At 32.3% G+C, this 21,851-nt stretch overlaps 1 protein-coding gene across 2 annotated transcripts in view; it reads right to left on the reverse strand.

Annotated features, from left to right (window-relative positions):
• LOC140443577 (RNA-binding protein 25) overlaps window positions 1-21,851 on the reverse strand; it is a 54,089-nt gene that overhangs the window by 21,143 nt on the left and 11,095 nt on the right. Inside the window, exons 3-7 of one of the 2 annotated variants that reach the window (XM_072534912.1) lie at window positions 19,956-20,180; window positions 16,786-16,956; window positions 16,629-16,702; window positions 1,057-1,202; window positions 449-769 (exon numbers count right to left, since the gene is read on the reverse strand). In XM_072534912.1, coding sequence (XP_072391013.1) covers window positions 449-769; window positions 1,057-1,202; window positions 16,629-16,702; window positions 16,786-16,956; window positions 19,956-20,180 — 937 coding nt within the window. Of the gene's footprint in view, window positions 1-448; window positions 770-1,056; window positions 1,203-16,628; window positions 16,709-16,785; window positions 16,957-19,955; window positions 20,181-21,851 lie in introns of both variants that reach the window. The other variant, XM_072534911.1, reaches the window with a different exon arrangement.

Raw genomic sequence — 21,851 nt, forward strand, 5'->3', positions numbered from 1 at the left:
ACACATAGCCGCCGAAAACCTAAAACCTAGACCTTGAAGGTTACAATATATCAGAAATAAACCTCAAATTTGTACCTACATGTATTTTGTATAACTTCGTACAAATTTCACCGGTAAGTTTTTGATAAAAATTTGTTGGTGACACTAACAACTTTTCATAAAGAGATAGTGGCCTACTGACAAGGAAGTGTAAACACTCACATGTTTTGAACGGAATATAAAATTAACACTATTAAAATAAAAATTGTGGGCTATAATATCTACGAACTTATCAGAACTACATGGAAAGTGTCACACTACTAAATGCAACAAAGTAATAGTTGGTACAGAATCAATTAATACAGTTTTTAATTCTTTTTTGTCTTTATTATGAAAAGAGTAAAGTCTTACCGGTTATATTGTTTTAGTTTGTTTTAAAGTGTACTGTGGATAAAAAAAATCTTATTACCTTAACCTTTCTTGATAAGCAGCTTCCTTTTCTCTGGCTCTTCTTTCGGCTTTCTTCTTTTCCTTGGCCTCTTCTTCCATTTCTTTTTCTTTCAACATATCTCTACTACCCCTACGATCTTCGCGATCTCTTTCCCGATCGCGATCCTTTTCACGCTCTCTATCTCTATCACGCTCTCGTTCCCTATCTCTATCGCGTTCTCTTTCACGTTCCCGTTCACGTTCTTTTTCACGTTCTCGCTCTCTTTCTCTATCACGATCACGTTCTCTTTCCTTTTCACGTTCCCTGTCTCTGTCTCTTTCCCGGCTTTTTTCATGGGACCTGAAAATATATAGGTTACAACTTATTACGATTAAACAATTTCAGTTCCGCAATCACCTGTGTGAACACCCATGTGAACAAGTTAGAAATATGGAAAAAGAAAATTTTCAGAGCTTTGTAAAAGGAAACAGTATCAAAGTTGGATATGACAAATAAGGAGCAGGAACAACTATATGTATAATAATCCTGGTATCACCAGATTCGTTAAGCCACAGGTAATTGGATGATTAAACATTGAGAATGGTAAAGGATGTATAATTTTCATAAAAATAGTAACTATTAGTTACCTGGATCTTGATCGTCTTCTTTTCTTTTCATCTTTTTCTCTTCTCCTTGGACTAGGTGAATGGCTATGAGATCTGTCCCGGTCGCGAGTTGATTTTTCTTTTTGTTCTTCCTTTTTCTTTCTGACTTCTTTTTCTTCTTCTTGTTTCTAAAAAGAAATAGCCCCATTTAGCTTTTAGCACAACGAGATTTATAGAATTAAAATGTCATACCACTCCCATTCGTAATATGTGCTTTTGACTATTAAGGAAGGTAACATTTTTGCTGTAATGGAGTTTAGAATAAATGATTAACGTAACAGTTTAGTAAATTAATTCAGAAACAAAACTAGATTATTAAGCATGTCTTTTTATACAATTTATTTTACAATCTAAAATTTATTTGTTGTCTTACAAATCAAAGTTTAACTTGAGAAGCTATATTTCTTTGGGAATAAATCCCAATTTTTTAACAAGCTAATAGCAAAGGTTTATTTCGTTGTATCTACTTATACAAATAACTTCAAATTATTGAAAAAAACTGATATAAATATATTGTATATCATTGGAATTGTCAATCAAAGTATCATACAAATTTGGAAAAAATTAGCAGTCGGATCATAGATTTATTATATAATAATTAAACATGTTAAGTAAAATTATATATATATATATATATATATATATAGAGAGAGAGAGAGAGAGAGAGAGAAAGAGAGAGAGAGAGAAAGATAGATAGATAGATAAATATTGGGAGAAGGGGATCATATCTGTTATGTAATATTAATATTATCCCTAATGTAATAAGACTCATATCTGAATTTCTTTTAAATTTGTTGACTAAAAACTAGCTTACAGATTTAAAACTTGTTTCCATTGAGCAACAGTAGTATATGAACATTATATTGCAGAATTTAATACACAATCACAACAGAAACTTTTGCTAGTGTTCTCGGAAGCGGAAATGAAACACTTTCGGTTTCATAATTTTTACCCGCGTAACTTTTAATGCTGAATTGGAATCCGTCATCAGTTTCCTGTATCAGTTGCAGTTTTAGCTGCACTAATCCTCGGACAGCGAAACGCATAAAGCTAAAGGGTAGATTTATTTAAATTTTTTTTAGATCCTAACCGGGTACCACTTTTAAGAAACGGAAAGTTCATAAAACATCTCATAATTCAATTAAAAAGACATACTTCATATAAGATATCCTGAATGTTGTCCCAATTATTACAAGAGTTAATTAACATTAAAGGTTCTTGTGTCACTTTACTATCCATAAAAGATAACATTTGTAAGTCCTCTTTGTTTCATTTTTACTATTTCTGCAAAAAAAAAGAAACAGAAAAACATGAAGTTACATAATGTTTTTTTGTTTCTTTTGTAAAAATCCATTATCTTTGGATACATGTAGGTGGTTATTTAAAGAAATAATTTAAATTTTTATAGCGCATATTACCAATTAAAAACACTTTTTTTTGTTATACATTAAATAATGCGCAAACAAGTAAGATTGTATTAAAAATGGTGTAAAGTAAAAGAAATGAGTCAATATTATGTGTTGATATAGTAATATTGAAAAATGCCTGAGTTGCAGTAGATTTTTTGTTAAATTTTCAAAGCGGCAAATATAATGATTATAATTTTTCTTTAGAAGTCTTGACGTAAGTAGTTGCAATTTATAAACTATAATTCAATTTTAATATGAAGAAAGACGTGGTATGATGAAATGTTATATTCTGCCCAGAAGCTGTAAACGAATATTTCATCCTTTTTTCTCATTGTTAACCTACTTTGTCAATATTGTAAATATTTAAGAGATGTTGTCCTAATTTAACTCTCTCTTCAATCTCAACTCCCTGGAGGGAGTCTAGTGGTCTTCGTGATATCATGTTTGGTGCATCTCCACAGATTTCTGTCTCTGGTCATTTCTATTACATCATGAATTGGTTTTTTGCAACTAATGTGTACCTAATTTAAGTGTACGCGAATACTTCAATACTTTACCATGTGTGTTAATGAAATAAAAGACAACTTGGGTAATTGTGAACGAAGTTCTGAAGACATTGACATCAGAAGACATTGTCGCCCAAGCTTTATATATAGAAGATGTAATATGAATGATTCAGTTTAGCACATAGTTTATATATATATATATATATATATATATATATATATATATATATATATATATATATATATATATATATATATATATATATATATATATATATATATATATGATTTCAGCGCCCAGTTAAAACGCAGATTTTAAAAGAATCTATTTTAGTGCCACTTGTCAACTAAATTGTGGCAATAAATCAGTAGCGGGAGGACGCCTCTAAACAGCAGGTAACTCGTACACCTTTGAAATGTGGACCTATAGAAGAATTATGAGGGTTTCCTGGGTAGATAGAGTTACGAACGATGAAGTACTGAGAAGAATAAGTAAAGAGAAGGAAGTTGAATTTACAATTAAAGAAATAATTAGTATTAATATTACTAATATTAGTAATATTAGAAGCTACAGTATCTCGGACATGTGATGCGGGGCGAGAAGTATGGCATCCTGCGACTCATAATGCAAGGAAAGATAGATGGCAGAAGAAGCACCGGAAGAAGGCGAATTTCATGGCTTAAGAACCTGAGAGAATGGTTTGCAGCTCAAAACAACTATTTAGACTATTTAGAACTACTGCCTCAAAAATTAAAATAGCTATGATGATTGCCAACCTCCGTAGCGGAGATGGCACCTGAAGAAGAAGAAGAATAACTTGCAAATACGCCTTTGAATAAATGCCTTAGCTTCCGATCGTGTAGTCGGAGGACAGAGTAATCTAATTGGACAGAGCAATCCAAAAATCAAATTTAGATTCAACTTTCAAAGAATCTCTGGATAACTTTTAGTTATCAATGGATTAATTCGAATTCCAAATTTGTGGATATAACAACCTGAAACGATTACACAAACATAACTACTTACATCTACTTGTTTGAAGCATTTAACAGCAATAATGGTGGTTCGAATAATTAATAATTAAGATTTAAAGAGATGCATTACAAAAAGTGTACATTTAATGAAAACTAAATAAAAAGGATATAGTTTCTAGCAATTTTTATTATTCGAAATTTAACAAAAAATCTGCTAACTCCGATATTTCTGGAAATTACTATATAGATGCTTATATCATTTTAGTTTACTTTTTTTTGTAAAAGAATAACAATGAGGAGATAGATCTACAAAGAGCAAATACAAGGCAAACACTTGAAACGCGTGTGGGGTTGTAACCCAGAGACGCTCTGGCATGTCTTTCTTCAATATATCACTTAGGAATAATGTAAAAGGTGCCAAGTTATTAATATAGTAGACGTATATTTAATAAATCAACGCAAAGTATGGCATACGTTGATGATCTAGACCTGATTGCATGCATCGATCAGATACTTAAGAATGCGTTTCTCCTTCTCAGCGGAAGTGAAAAAATATGGGCCTCATAATAAAATAGAAAAACAAAGTAATAACGTTGATTCCGAACAACAGAGCTAAATATAGAAACACTGGTGTGGTATAGAAAAGCTTTTGCGCGGTGAATTATACTCTTGACTTAAATAGATTCCTATACCTAGTATAGAATTACTCTACAAAGCAGGAAAGAAAAAGTAGGATGCTACTACTGAATAGATGTTATTTTTGATTACGTAAACAACTAAAATTAGAAACTCAAGATAAAATCAAACTAACAATTATAACAAACATGCATCCTTCAGTGTTGACATAGGGGTCAAAAACAGATCAAAATTATCTCACCTTAAGAAAGATTTCAAGAATAGTAATTGGTAGAAACTATGAAATCCAAATTACATGGATATGTATAGAAAATAATAAAATAAATTGCAGATGGCAGTGACGAAATATTCTTTATTGAAATAGGCTAAAATACCTGTAAAGGGCGAATAAAAACTATCCTCCGATATTATTATTTTCTGGGGAAAATAGGAGTAGAGACAGGCCAAGAATGAGGTGGAATGATGGTTCTAGACGATGACTCCAGGAAAATTGGCAGAGGTTAGTGAAACAAATTATGGAAAGCCGAGGCTCAACTTAGGCTGCAGACCGCTGATGAGAAATAATGGGAGAAAAGGTACATAAGGTATTATCAGTTTCCAAAATTTCTGTATAATAGATCTTACCTATTATAGAAGATTCGCATATCCAATAAGAGTTTTAAGACAATGATTTATAATGCTTGTACATTTCATTTATATATTATTGCCATTATTTTTTTGTTAGTATCATATAAAAACATATCGAGGATATCTTATATACTATAAATTTTGTTGTACTAAAGTAATATAATTTTTGTGGTATTTCATTTGAGGAATAAACTTTCAAATTATCACTTTCAGCGTGATTTTTCAAAACATTTAAAAAATTATTATATTTAAAAGAGAAGTTAGTTACAACTTCAGAGTAACTTTTCGAAAAGTTAAAAAGCTATAACGTTGATCTATTTATGGCATTAACGAAGAATTTATTGGTTATGAAATATTCCATATAACCGTGGACGAAAAATATATCTAGCTGGTTTGGGAAACTGTTCACTCGAGGCCTTTCAAATTAATGACTTTGATTATATTTCTAGAATCGCCTATTAAAGCAGAGAATGAAGTATATGAATATTTCCAAAAATTCTTACATTAGCATGCAGAAGCGGAAAAGTACAGTATTCCATAAAATTATCGGATTATTGTTTTGAGGAGTTATACCTTTCAATTCATTCCTTGAAACCATTCAATTAATTTTAATAAGCATATAGTTTAGCTAAACAAGTTAATAACAACTATGTTTCTAGCGTTTGTTATAACACCTTAAGTTCTAGTTAATGACTTGTTAAACCAACAAAGAAAAGACTGCGCACATCAAAATATTATTTAGTTAAGCTAAATGATGAATTTTAACGAAGTTCAAACCACGTAAGGTTGTCTTAATTGAAAGCAGTAGATCTGTTCATTGTTTTTTAAAATGGATAATAGCAGTCATTCAATGGTTCACCGTGTGGATAGGAATTGTGGAAATCAAAAAGTGGAACTAAGGATCGTCAACGGCCTACAAACAAAAGAAATGGAGACAAGAAAAGGCGTAAGATATGGTTGTATGCTCTCCCCACTACTATTTAACATTAAAAAAGATATTTCAGCTTGCACAACAGAACGAATAAGGCATCAAAATTAATGGTCTTCCTATTAGTAACCTACGATATGCTGACGACACGGCCATAATAGCGAACAATAAAGAGGAGCAGCAATATTTAGTGAATATCATAAATGGAGGAGAGGAGTACTGGCTTAACATCAACGTAGCAAAATCAAAATATAAGATAATCAACCTACGACCCCATATAGAAGCTCATTTGAATATAACTAATGGAGCTATCGCAAGGGTTGAAAGATTTGCATACCTTGGAGCTACATTAAACAGCAAGTGGGACTGTCGCCTGAAAGTGAAGATAAGAGTAGCAATGGCTAGAAACGCCTTCGTTAAATTTGATAAATACCTCCTTCGCCGTGCAGTTCTTTAACCCTTAAAATCCGCCTCTTGAAATGGGACATATGGACATTCCTGATGTACGGAAGTGATACTTGGTCACTTAAAGCGAGATCTCTGAATGGTGTAGAGGCCAATGTAACAAGTGGTGAGGTCCTAAGAAAAGCTAATGTATAAAGATAATTGTTACATCTCGTTAAGCAGCGAGAAATTTCATACTTTGGCCATATTCTACGAAATAACAAATATAACCTCCTAAATATCATTTTGCTAGGTAAAGTTGAAGGTCGAAGAGGTCCGGACCCAAAAGCAACATTCATGGTTCGGAGACATAAGAAACTGATGCGGCATATCTCGTACCGTCAGTACGATAATAAGCGCGGAAGAAGCATCTATATATTCGTCTATATAACGTCTACACGCTGCATAGCGTACGAAATCAAAAGAAAAAGATGTTTTTTTCTTTGGATTTCGTTAACGCTTAAATAAAGAATTAGTAAGGCAAAATTTAAATTACGGATGGTTAGCGTTTATGCGCGACCCAAACCCATTTAAGAACTTGTGGGATATGCGTGAATGACGCATTCGAAATCGTCCAGCTTCATTATAGACCATTCAGGAACTCAAAAATTGTGAGTGTTAGACGTAAAAATTAATATTATATAAGGCACACACTTAATTATGGTTTTACTGGCATTGGCTAGCAATGGTCAATATAATTTAACAAAAGACGGATAGGCCGTTATAATATAATATGTGCTAATGTAAAAATTGGCTAAAATAGAAGAAATGTTTAAAATATGTTTTGAATGTTGAAATAAAAGATACATTATGAATTTTTACGTAATAGAAATCTGGTTGGGTTTTATAACACGCGGTGTTGAGATATATCTGATGGTCTGTGTATGTGGTCCTTAGAGGTCACGACCCTCAATACCATATTTGTAGAAGTATAGTCACCTCCCTTACAATCACAAAATAAATTTTTGTAGTTTATATTGCTATTAAAATCATAAAATTGATTTTCTAGGTGAATAAACTATATAATATAGTTACTTGTATAATAGTTCACTAGAGCAATCATCAGTGACAATTCCAAGCATATAATACATTTGCTAATTTAATGATTCCGAAATGAAATACCAACAGAATAAAGGATTGTATTTTTACAATACCGGTGATGGCAAAAAGTTAGCAATAGAGTTTGATAACTTGCGAAGCAATTATAAACCTTAAAGGTATTTTAAAAAATCAATATTCAACAGGATTAATTAAAAACGCATTATTATATGATATGGATAAAACTCAAGTAATAGGGATTTTAGAACAAAATAAAGCTAAAATATATTGAACCTGTTTAAAATAGCTTATAAAGGTTTTCTATCTACATATTTAATTCCATTCCTCAAAAAAAAATAAAAATTGGGGACTTAACAAACAACATTAATAAAATAGAATACATACTAAAAGGCCTACAATAAAATTACTTTTGAGTCCAACATTTATTTTAACAGCGTATCGGATTTATAGAATTTACCATATCTCAAACGGAGAAATAAGACAAAAACACCAAGGATTTATCAAACTATATACAGGGTGTTTAACGTAGACCGCACATTAGACAACTCTGAAAATCGGTATTTTTGCCATGGTAACTTTTTTTGTAATTTGATACTGACACTAACCGCCAACACTAAACTGCAATTAACTCGATTAGTCCAGTCTCACAGATTTGACTTCTAAATTTTGCAGAGAATGTAAACTTTGCGGCAAAAAACAAAAATCGCATACGGAAGCTGCACTCTTCTCCTTTAAAACGCATTTTGATTTTTGTCGATATGACACTCTGATCAAAAGATGCAAAAAGTGCTAATAAATATTTTTGTTAAAAATTATCTCAGTTACATTTTTTATTTGAAACATTTTTTTCTACGGCGTACAGATTTTTGGCAAAAAGATTGTTTCCGTTCTCCCTCCCCCTCTATGAGGGGGAGTTATATCGGGAAGCCAGGGTGGGAGTGATAAACCTTTTTGCATCTTTTTTGGGGTCCCAAAATTAACATTCTCAGCAAAATTCAGCTTGTTCGGATGATTTTTAGAGGTTCAGTGGCATTTTCGTCTATAACGACTGGAGTAAAAAGATATACTATTAATAATAATACTATTTGAGAGATAATTAATTCTTATTTTGATAAAGTTATAAAATACAGAGTTTCATTTCAAAATATTGACAGAGTGAATTGAAATTAAAAAATAAAATAGCCATTTGTGGAAACTTTACATTTAGAAATAGGATTCCCGTGTAAATTTCTAAAATAAAAATTATTTAGTTCCTGTGTAATAAATTCTATTAAACATAGCGAACTTCATGACAATTTCCGACTTTATCCGAAGTGATAGTAGTGCAGCGATAGTTATGAACAAAGTGCAAATTTTCAGATTTTAAATCCTGTTATTATTAGAAATAAGTATAATGTGCAGTATATGTGAAACACCTCTTATGGTACCAATACGTAAGGCGTTTCCAAAAGAACACACAAGAAGGACACGCTAACGAATATGTCAAAACAAGCAAAAAGTGCAACCAACACTTAAAAAGGCTAAATAGAAGAATTGTAGGTACAGATGAGAAGTCAAATAAAATATTAAGCGGCCAGGAATGACAGAACAACTAACAGCACTAATTATCAAAATTATAAAACAATAAAATATCGAGAAGATGGATGACAAGCATACTACTCAAAAATACTGAAATAATAACCAGAAAACTACAGATGACTTAACTTTTTATATAACACTTTGGTTGTGTGAATAAACCACAGAATAACTTAGCAGATAAGCAAGAATTTTTTCCTACGGGAAGATCCTATACAGATGCAGTATTCGTCACACAGCAAATTGCCAAGAAAGCATGAGAGTATTATATGCAAGGAGGCTCATTAAATGCTGTATTATTCAATTTAATCATAAATAAAGTCATCAAAAGCGTAAACAAAGAAAGGCTACATATAATGGGAACCAAGAAATTAAAATATTCTGCTACGCAAACAACTCAATATGGATAAACCAAGATAAAGATAGTCTACTAAGACTACTCCACATATTCAACACACAACACAAGACAATTAATTGTAGTTAGTAAAGAACCACCTAGACCTAAATTAGAAATCGATGGAGTCGAGCAAGTAATGTAGATAAAATACCTACGGATTACACTGTTCAGCTATGAAGACATAGAGACGTGAGAGAACAAGTACAAAAGGTCAATACATTGGAATGATTCCTTGATTACACCATATAGCGAAATGGACACGGTAACATTGAAACGAAATTACGAATTTAGCCACCAGACGATCAATAATGACTTAAGTCTCAGAAGAAAGCTATAACACAGCAAAAACATAGAAGCTTTTGAGACGGCGGAAATAAAAATAATGAGAAAAGAATCAGAAAATATGCTATGAGATCGAATAAGATGTGAAGATATCAGAAGAAAATGTAATGTACAGGGAATAAACGAGTGAATACAAAAGAGAAAAGACAAAGGAATAATCACATAAGTAGAATATCAATGAACAAGCATAATTAGAGAGGAAGAACAAGTATTCAGTTGATTAAAGAGAGGGTATTAAAAAATATAATAAAAGCGATATAAACACGAAGTTGGCAAACTACTCATACTTGAGGAATCGAAGGAAGAGAGAATTTTTGAAATACATTTACAGTCTCTTATAATTTATAAATATAAATCATATTTAAATTAAAATGCTTTTGAATAAATAGCGTCACTTATTTTGTTATAGTCTTTAAGAAGAATATTGTTTATTATTCGCAAATCACATATTTAGAATAAATTACTCTCACCAACTTTTTACAAACACGAAAACCGTTAAAATATAATAATTCAATAAATCAAAATAGACAAAAAATTTTACAGGAATAGTTTTAACTTACACTCGAATCTCTAGAAGAAAATCCTTAGTGATGGAGATACGATTCCACACTTGCGATGCCTCAAATTCTAATTTCGTTGATAACAAAAGTTAAACTACGGAACGTAACTTACAAACACGATCCGTAGTTATATATATCTAATACATCTAATCTTTCATAAGGTGATACAATATTAAATAATGCAATCAATAAAAACAAATAGTAACAAATACTTCAGATTAGAAAACAATTATCATTAATCAACATTAATGGAAAGGTATTAATTACTAAAACACATGTTCCATCAAAATTCCATCACAACTCGACTCAACATATAAATTAGAGTCTTAATTTTTCTGTGCTCAAAGATACGGTGTATTTATTTTAACTTCTTTGTATCTTCTTCTTCTTCGTCTTCTCCTCGTAAATATGTTACGCGTCATCAAATTTGACATCTTAATTTTCGCACAGCGTTGCCATATTGTCAGAACAGTAGAGAATGTAGGGAATTATGAAAAATATAAAATGTAAGGTTATTTTTAATTCATCTCTTCAATGAATATTATGAAGAATTTGTATTTTTATTTTTAAGGATATGACAGAATTAAATAAATTACCTCTCAACGTAATAAATGACTTCACCATTTTATCTAAATGGAAACTATCACCATACAGTTCGATGATTCCTCACCAAAAACTTTTTTTGGATCTGTTTTTGAATCAGTGATATTAAATTAAAATTTAAATAGGCATTTTGTAGGTAGAAATACAAAAAATAATAATTGTTTGTTCAGTTCTTTAGATTCGTTCGCTTTTGTTCGTTTTCGCAATAATAGCTTTGTTTACGGCAACTCGAAACACATTAGCAGATGTCTTTTGATATCACTCTCACAGATTTCGGAGCCAAGATGCTCTTTTTCGGCCTGGGCCGCTTCTTCCGACAATCTTGCCCTGTATTATGAGATGTAGAAGGTTATACCTCTCTAGATGTCTCATTACAAAGCCGAAATATTATTGTAGTTTTCGAATTTTTATTGTTTTTGTTATTTCTGTGCTCTTTTTCATTCGGTTTAAAACTATTTCATTTGTTATTGGATCAACCCAACTTACTTGCAATATTCGTCGGCAAATCCACATCTCAAAGACCTAAGTTTTTTCATTATCATCAAGTTAGTGTTGCTGTAAGAGTCCACCTCTCCATGCTATACAGCAATGTGGTGAATATGTAGCAGCGTAGTAATCTAATTTTAAGGTTTAATGTAATATCTGTATTAATGAGAATTTTCTTTAATTTAAGAAGGCGGCTCTGGCTTTTTCAATGCGTATTCTTATTTCTTTGCTTATATCGCAGCTATCGTTAACATTGGCCTCCAAATAGGTGATACTGTGGATTCTTTGTAACTCTATTCCATACGCTCTGATGTCCATTGGTTGTAACTCTGTTTTGCGAAAATTTATAAACAGTAGTAACTATTCCTGTCATTTGCTCCATAACTTGGTCCATTGACGTACAGGATGTGCAATTCAATTTAATGTAAATTATGGTTTAATTGTAAAATTGAATATTAAACTTGAATATTAACATAATTATAAATATAATCATGATTATATTTTTTGTTAGGTGATAATAAATCTACATTTACGAATACTCGTGAATATTCGTGTATATTTCGGAATATTAGCTTAGTTTCGGAAATTTTAGGCAGTAGGTTGTACTGTGACGGCATAGAAATCTCATTAATGAAATGCATCAAAATAAACAGTAAAAAATTCATATTCCATGTATTTTCGTCTGTATATACAAAAATCTGAATTGGTAAAATATAACAACACATTACGAATCGAACAGTATTAAACACCATAAATAGAGAGTTAGAACTTATAACAACGATTAAGAAAAGAAACACCTCGTACATAGACAACATAATGAGAAATGACCAATATAAGCTGCTACGAATAATAATTAAAATGAAGATAAAGGCCGAAGCGGAGTAGGCAGAATAGCCATGTCATGGCTCCGCGCTATCAGAACTTGGACGGGCATGAACGTTCAATAATTACTAAGAGTGGCACAGAATAGAGAACATTTTGATGAAGTGATCGCAAACCTCCAGTAATGGAGTGCACCAGAAGAACAACTGTATTTTTTCCAATGTAATTTTGCAGATCTCGGAACTAATTACTGTCTAGTTCTTGAAACCGACGTTCGCTAATGACTGCATAAGAAAAACCGACAATATGGACGCGTGTATTGTCGGGCGTTTCCCTTTTGGGGAAATTATCGGGTTGTCTTCATAGATGATTAAAAATGAGACAGTATATTTTACCTAACTTTCATGTTGCGGCACAGAAGAAGGATGCAGTATCCAGATAACACTCTTTCTACCGCCGTTGAATATAAAGGAGCGGTACAAAAGTTTATGGATCGAAATATGTAGCTTGCCCAACATAAACATAGAACATAATGATTCATCGCTGGAAGTAAAGATGTTCTGGTTATATTTTACGGGTAAATGTATTTTTTCTCGAAAGCAGAAGTAAAAAATTTCGTGTTTTATTCTTTTCCCAAAGATAGCTATAATGATGAATCCCAATTAGCCATTAGTATTTCTGTATCTGTTACAGTTTTGGTTGCACTAATTGTCATATAGACGAACCACACAAAACTAAAGAATCATTTTTTAAATGCCTATCTCGATACAAAAATTAAAATTCAACAAATAATTCTTTCAAAACTAAAGACCGATAATTATTTAGCGTGGACTATTTTATTTAAAGGGTCAGGCTAGAGAATGTTATCTAGGACTAGAGGACCACAATAGATCTGAAAAGGTCGCAGTGGAATAGGCCGAAAGGCCACCTTTCTTAATCTAATCTAATTTTATTTCAAATGCAATAACTTTCGTAAATAAATCTATATAACCACAGCGTTCGTTTTCATCAATTTGCTTGTTTGTTAAATTTTGCACAAACAATATAAAAGTGACTAAAAGAATGACTAAAAGAATTAAAAAAAATAATTAGTGTGTGCATATTCTGCACTATTTGTCAAGTGATTTTTAACCAAGTAGATCATTAGCTAGCCGGCTTATTTGCCGGATTTTGCGTCGAGCGACTTACTAAATTAAAATAATTAAGACAAACTTCAACAGACCGTTCTGAAGTCATGAAATAGGAAACGACACCTGTCCTAAATAAGCCGACAGAAAAAGAAGTCCCCAATTGTTTCCAATGATTCGGAGAATTCGAATTGACCGTTGTAAGGATCGGGGAGGGGTGTATATTTGGAGCGTCAGTCTCGTTATTTAATAATCACACCTCGTATTCTGCTAATCCTATCAATTTTAAAGAGCACCTTGTTATATCAGTTCACGGGATTAGCTGGCGGCTGTAGATCAGAAATATATTAACGTTTTTATCTCGTCTCACTGACACTAACAAGAAATAAAGTTTCGTATTAACTTGAAAGTTAACTTGTTAATGGTTTTCACTAAGGAAAATGGAAGAAAACGTACAACAAAAAAAGTCCTAGGTAATTGTTATAAAACTTTAAGTGGACTAGCATTGCACTTATAGATTTATAACAATTTTTTTACTTGAAACATGCATTGGTATTATCAAAAGAATACTATAGATAGAATATTAATTTTAATATAAAAATTAATTTCCGAAGATTTGTCACTATTTGCGCAATCAAAGAGTGTAGTAAATTAATATTTTCAATTCACACTTTTTGTATTTTATTGTTTATTAAAATCGTTGTGTGACTTAAAGAAATGCACTATTTTTATTTTTTTCTGCGTAATTCTTGAACTAACACTTCGCAGATACGCCACTGAACGAATTATGAGCTTGCAATCGTTTCGCCGATCGAAGAAGTCCAAAGACTGGAGGCGAAAAATGTCATTCTTGCAAACCTCTGCAATCTTATTATAATTGGAAGGTTGCTGTATATTAAGTGATTTTTGTTCTCTTAATTTTCCTTATATATCGTTGTTGCTACACAATGCACATCTAATCTATCATTTCTGCGGTATATATTCATTGTTTCTTTTCTTCAACTGACCAATATTCGGTTTTAAATGTCGTCGCTTCTCTTTCACATCAGCATTGTAGAATTTTTCTGTAAATACAGTATAGCCCAAAATAAACAGTACTGAACTTGTAATTATTTTATTGTTTTAAAAAATACATATTATTGAGACTTTATAACATGTTCTAAATGAGCTCCTCCTCTCTCAAGACAGACTTCATACAAATACGTAATATTATAGAATAAAGGTTTTCTCAAGTCCGCGAAGAAGGCTCTAACGGCATCCTTTAACTCATTGATGGTTTGTGGTGTTCGTTTAAAAACGGCAGTTTAAGCCATGCCCCAAATGTATGCGTCTGGAGATGTTAAGTCTGGAGAATGTGCAGGATAAGGGAAGTCAGTAAATCGTGAAATGAATTTGTTTGGAAAATGTCCCTGAAGAAATTGACGAACTGCGACAGCAGTATGGCAAGTTGCCCCATCCTGCTGGAAAAATTGATCTCGAAATGCCAAAGTACGTGCACGACAAAATTGACGGAGATCAGGGATAAAGCGTGTTAAAATTTGTATGTGCCTCTGTTGATTAAGTGTCACTTGCCTATCATTTTCTTCGATAAAGTATGGACCAATGATTTCGTGTCCCGAAACTGCACACCAGGCACTCACTTTTGCGCTATGTAAAGGAACTTCTTGAACTACATCTGGTCTGGCACAGCCCAGAAATCGATTTGTGCGACGATTTATATGGCCTGACAAATGAAAATGTGCTTTGTCTAAAAACCATACATTTTTCAAAAATTCAGGATTTTCATACCGTAATGTAAGAATTCTGGCACAATATTCCACTCTACTGTGATAATCCCTGGGATGTAATTGTTGATGTACCTGAATCACACACGAAAACGCACCCAGCTCCTTCAGGATTCTTTGAAAGGAAGTTCGTTTTAAGCTAAGATGCAACGCTGTTCTTGTCTGGCTGGCTTTCGTATTTTCCAAGATTCGCTCAAAAACACGTTCATGGTTATCGTTGTTATTAACTGTCCTAGGCCGCCTTGAGTTTCCTTTTCGTTGGCACAATACATTACCCGTATTTCTAAAATTTTCAACAACCTTCAAAATTACAGCATTACTTGGAGAACGTTTATTAAACCGTTGTGTGAATTGATCACACACGTATTGCAGACTTGCACTATCACGTCGGCCGATTTCGTATGAGCGAAAATAATGCTCCACAAAAAACACTTTCTTCTATGTACCTAACACCATTTTTAACAATTAGGCCTTAATAATTAATTGTTTAATGACTACTTGACAGGTCTATACTAGTTAATTTGAATATGACAGCGCGCACAAAGAGACATCTATGTTTCAGTTTCAGTACTGTTTATTTTGGACAATACTGTATTACATGTATTTCGACTGTGTAGGATGTTGAAGAATATATATGGCCGAGAGAGTTACCTCTCTAATTTTTACACTTCGTTAGAGCTCATCTTTTATGTAATGAACAGATAACTCAAGTCTACGATTCTTCTGGCATTTACTGTATCGTGGGTTTATATACTTTAAATATAAAAATAAAGATTCTAAAACTTTTATTAGGAATTATTTTCATATATCAAGTTAATTAATAATTATGATAAATTAAAAATATGAGAATTCAAATTATTAATCTGAAATTTGTACCTATAGTACAAAATCAGAGAAATAATCGAACAAAATGTATTCTACCGTGTGTGAATTGAAAATTAATTACAAGTAAATTTAACTATTGTCACATTACTCACCGGCGCCTTCTGTGGAACTAGGAGGGACTGCGCCGTTCCATTGCCTGTTTGGTTTCAAGCACCATGTAAGTGCAAACTTACTTCTAATACCAAAATAAATAAATGTAAAGTTCCCCCCTAACCCTTTCACATTTTGTCATTGTGAATATCTTTATAAAACTAACATATTACTTAAATAATTAGAAAATATACGGAGATTTTTAAGATAAAATAAAATAAAAAATGAAAATTAAAATAAAGTAATATGTTAGTTGAAAGTAGCTTTTTATATTAAGGCCTTTAATTATTTATACTTACTTTCATGATTTCACGAAACTTTCCTATTTCTCTGGTGATTAGATCCCTCTTTTCTTCTTCCACTTCTGCTTCGGCTAAAACTTTATCCATTATTCCATTACATTTTTAATATAATACATTGAAAATTTAAAAACTAGAACCTGCTAATAATACATACCTTCTTTTTTGGATTCATAATTGCTCATTTCTTCCTCATATTCTTTCATGATTTGTTTTATTCTTTCTAATGCTGTTACATCGAGAGCTTGTGTTTCTTCATCAAGTTCTTCTTCTTCAGGTTCGTCCTGAAGTGGAGAAGTGGATCCCTTTTGCTTTTTTCTTCTTTCGGCTGAAACAATGTTATAAACCTTCTAGTTAAGCAATAACAACAATAATAGTTTGTACTGAAGAACTCGGCAGTAGCAAGTAGTAATATATCATACTCAAAGAAAGAAGAAACTTAAGGGTTTTGGCTATAGTAATACTCTTTATGCACCCTTCACTACCAAAGAAGTCGCGAATGTCACCAATAACCCTCATAACTGGAAATCCATAATACCAGAGTTCAAAAAGTTTAGCGCTAAAGAAATTGTGTATTGCTCATAGTACTTAGAAGTATTATTGAATCAAGCTATTTATAATCCACAGGAATTTAGATCATTCTTTACTCAGGGAATAACATTTTTAACAGTCACAAGAAGATCAGATCACAGGTCGATTAATATGTAAAAAATGTAAAAAAATTTCACTTGTAATGTAAAACAATTTTTACATTGCTATTTTTCATTGCTAATCAACTTAGTTTAAACTACTATTAAACTAAATACAGTGCAACCTCAACATAATGAAACTGGAAGGGAATTAGAAAATATTTTTTTTTGCTGCGGCAGTCAAGGAACACCTTTTTCGTTTCTCATCCATTAAAAGCGATGAAAGAAGTGACCAGCGTGACTGTTGGTCTGAATCAACCTTTACTTGTCTTTCAACTTTGTACATGTTGGTCACATCCTGTGAAGTCCAGCGCATCTACCAACTCAGTGCACTAAATAATATCAGATCCTCAACAGAAAGTATGTGTTAAAGTTTCCATGAGCTGCAAAGAATAACTTTTAATTGACTCATGCAATTTCTAACCAGGCATATACAAAAAAGGAATCTTTTTACTGCATATATTGATTATATTACTTCGACTCAGTGCCACATGAATGGCTTATAATTATGACTCTAGGCCTTTTTAGAACAAATAATGCTAGAATGACAGACTAAAATTCACCTAAAAATACCAGGTGAAAACAGTATCGAAACTTAAAGTATTCCAATTAATTAGAGCGTTTTTCAAGGAGACTCATTGGGTCCAATATGATTCTAATAAGGTTCTGAAACTGTTTTCTTGTGGCATGTCTAAGCTAAATATTATGTTTATATCGGATTAAACTACAACATAATTATTTAATAACATTTGGAAACAGTCTCAAGCGAAACTCTGAAAATTCCAGATTTGTGAGTGGCAACATTGGCAATACTGTATTGCGTTAGAGTTTTGCTAGTCAGTCAACGACCCAATTGGAAGCGTTTAAATCAACTGGCTTACAAATATCGGACCACACTATCAGACAAAAGTTGTGTCAAAATGGATTGCGAGCATGAACTCCTCGAAAGAAGCCATTCCTGAACAAAAAACAGAGGCAAAAACGATTGGGCTTTGGTACACAGTGGTTTGGTTTGGTGGAAAGAAGAACAGTGGAGTAAGGTAATTTGGAGTAATGAAACCAGAATCTGGAACTTTATGAGTGACGGAGTGAAGTTTGTTCGGCGCTGACTGGGGGAAGACCCTTTTCCCCAGTGTACTACAGTCACTATGAAGCATCCTGTGAGTGTCATGGTATGGGCTTGTATGACAACTAATGAAGTTGGACGTTTAGCAGTAATAGAGGGTAATATTAATGAGAAAAAAAATAAAAGGAAGAGATAGAAGCCAAACTGCTGGCGACTATCAGAGATTTGTTTGAAGAGGATGCCCAACAATGCATCTTCCAGCAGGATGGAGCGCCTTGTCATACGGCTAAGACTTCCATGAAATGGTTGAGAAACCATGACGTTACTGTCCTGCCTTGGTCTGGAAATAGTCTCGATCTAAATTCAATAGAAAATTTATGGTCAAAGTGTTAGTTTCACAGAAAACTGGTTTTAGAGTTATTACATCAGAAGATTTGGCTCGTCTCGTGAACTCCATACCTCGCAGAATCGAGTCTGTCCTAAAAAACAAAGGTTATCCTACCAAATACTAATGTTCTTGATAATAACCATTGTACCATTTTTTAAAATACATCTACTAATAGCTAACAGCTGTTGTTTTATTTATTTTTAAAATTTTAGAGGGTTTTCCTCTTAAAATAGATGTTAAATATTAAGTAGAAGCATAAAACGATGCATAAATAAAATTAAAGATAAACTTATAAATAACATAAGTCTTGCGAAAAAGAGAAATGCTGAAAATAAAATTAAATTTTTTGTAAAGTTTCCAGAATTTTGGCCACTAGTGTATATGGTTGATTTGAAATTATTGGTTCCATCTGAATGACCTAGATCAGATACGAAAAACCTAGAAACTCAGGTGCTAAATGACAAATACTGATATGGATGTCAAACCCAAGAAACTAAACATCTTAACGGGGCTGCCAGACATTTCTTACAAGTGATTATAAGGAACAGCATGACTCAGTATGAAAGATTTAGCCAACAAGCTGTGATTTTCCCAATCTCCTGTATTATAAATATGTCCCTGATATTATACTTAAAAATGACAACTACAAGCTGTACTTGAGGCAGAACTCATAGGAGTGAACACACGCTTATTGATGTATAATAATCTGAGATTTTAAACACAATGAGAAAATCGCTAATTACAAAGATCTTGAGATACAAATAAAGTGACAATAGAGAGTGGGAAGCACCACAATGATACTTATTAAGCTCTCTACTATTGTTGTAATTTCGAAGAGCTTCCTAGAGAACCTCAGGGGAACAGAATGGGGAACAAAAAGATGCATTACAAGCAAGAACCGACAAAGCCAAAACACATAATGCTGAAAACTGCAGAAATGAGAATATTTCAAAGAATTACTGAAAACACACTGAGAGACTGAATAAGTAGTGATGAGGTCAGAACAAAATGTAATGTACAGGGTATAAAGGAGTGAACATTAAATAGAAAAAAAGAATGGAACACTCACATCAGTAGAATGGTGGACACAAGTCGAATGGCAACATCTCAGCAATGAACAAGCAAAATTATATACATTATATACATATTATATTATATACAACTAAATATAAAAGCATACATACCTTTATATTCATCTAAGACGGTTTTTGTTTTAGCATCTACTTTTGCTACAAGACGTTTGTCTCCTATCATAAGATCATGCAGAAGTCTCACAGCCCTTAAACCAGCGTCTGGTCCTGCTAATTCACAAAATCCGAATGCCTTGACTTTCTTCCAACTAATTACATGCCCACAAGTAGCTAAAATTTGCCTAATCATAACATCCGGGGCTTTCTCTGTAATGTTACCTAAAACAAAAAATATTTTGAACACTAGAACAACTTTTGTTAGGTTATATCTTTTTACTCAATGATGCAGTGGTATTTATCGACTTATCCTAAACATTAATATACTTTGTTTGTGTAATAACACTTCCTTTAATGAATAATGAGGATTCATGAGAATTCATGAATAATGAGGATTTCATCAGAAATATATAGAACAGCCAACAGCAGTCATTCTGCCATTTGAAAGCTATTTAATTCTATGGTCCTTTTAAGCATATCTTATAATTAATATCGCATATATTGGTAGAAAAGGTTTATTACTTCTATTAAATACAAGCTGCCAATTCTTTGTACTAGGCTGAGCCGACAAAAAGAAGTCATGTTGACACAGTGTGAGGAAATATTTCAACCAGAAATACTTTTGATTTTTGATTTTGTGTTTGTTTATGTCTTCTTATTTTGTTTTCATCTATCAATTTCTGTAATGACGCGAAAATATCACAAACAAGTCATTTCCTGAACTAAATGACTTGTTTGAAGATCATCCAGATTTTGGTGTTAGTGCAAATAGTGTAACTATTTCAGCCAAAGTAATGAAGAGAACTTCATACCAGAACATATTTCTGACAACACTTCAGACGATAAAGGTGTGGTATTATATCTTCTTCTTCTTCTTCATGTGCCATCTCCACTATGAAGGTTAGCTATGATCATGGCAATTAATGCTGCGCTTACCTTTAATATTTTCCTTCATAATCACTTGTAACAGTTGATATTTAACGACATAACATGTCCCAGATAAGGTAACTTTCTCGTTTGAATAGTCAATATGACATCTTTTTATTCATCCTATCCAGTACAACTTGGTTAGTAATTTTGTCCTTTCAGGAGATTTTCAACATCCTACGGTATGCCCACATCTCAAATGACTTCAGCTTACTCATGCATAACATTTAAGCATACATACTTTCAATTTTAGGCTGTATTCTTAATCTTATTCCTCAGGTGTATTCATTTGACTTGTTAATATTTATTTCTAGGTAATTGCAATTGTGTACTTGTTCTATTCATTCATGTCCTACATATAAATTGATATTATTGATGTGTTTCTTTATATTTTTTTTTCAGAAATTTGGTTTTCTTTGTATTCAGAGATAGACCAAATTCTATGCTTACTTATACTACTTTACCTAGTAACCTCTGTAAATCGCCGATATTTTCTACAATGAGCGAGGTATCATCAGCGTATCAGATATTACAAATGGGGTGGCTGTTGATCTTCATTCCGGCAGTTTCATCCTCAAGGACTTTTTAATTACTTCTTCCGAGTAGATGTTGAACAAGGTTGGAGAAAACACACAGTTCTGGCGGACACATATTTTGATTTTTATTTTATCTTTGGTATGAGTTTTGTATTCGCAGCGTAGCTTCTTGTTCATAGTAAAAATTGGTTATTATCTGGATGTCTCTTGTATCAATGTTTTTATTTTTAAGTAATTGCATAAATGGGTCATGTTATACTGCATCAAATGCTTTGTTATAGTCTAGAAAACAAATCAAATTGGTATTAAATATTGATGTCTAAATGTTTTATGTATAATAAATAAAAGTTTTTGAGAAGCGCTTCATCTAAAGACATGAAAATCACAAATAACTTCAGAAAAAAAAAACAAATGAACTTGGTTAGCTAGA

Source organism: Diabrotica undecimpunctata, chromosome 6 (genome assembly GCF_040954645.1).
Source record: "Diabrotica undecimpunctata isolate CICGRU chromosome 6, icDiaUnde3, whole genome shotgun sequence".
Classification (NCBI taxonomy): Eukaryota; Metazoa; Arthropoda; class Insecta; order Coleoptera; family Chrysomelidae; genus Diabrotica; species Diabrotica undecimpunctata.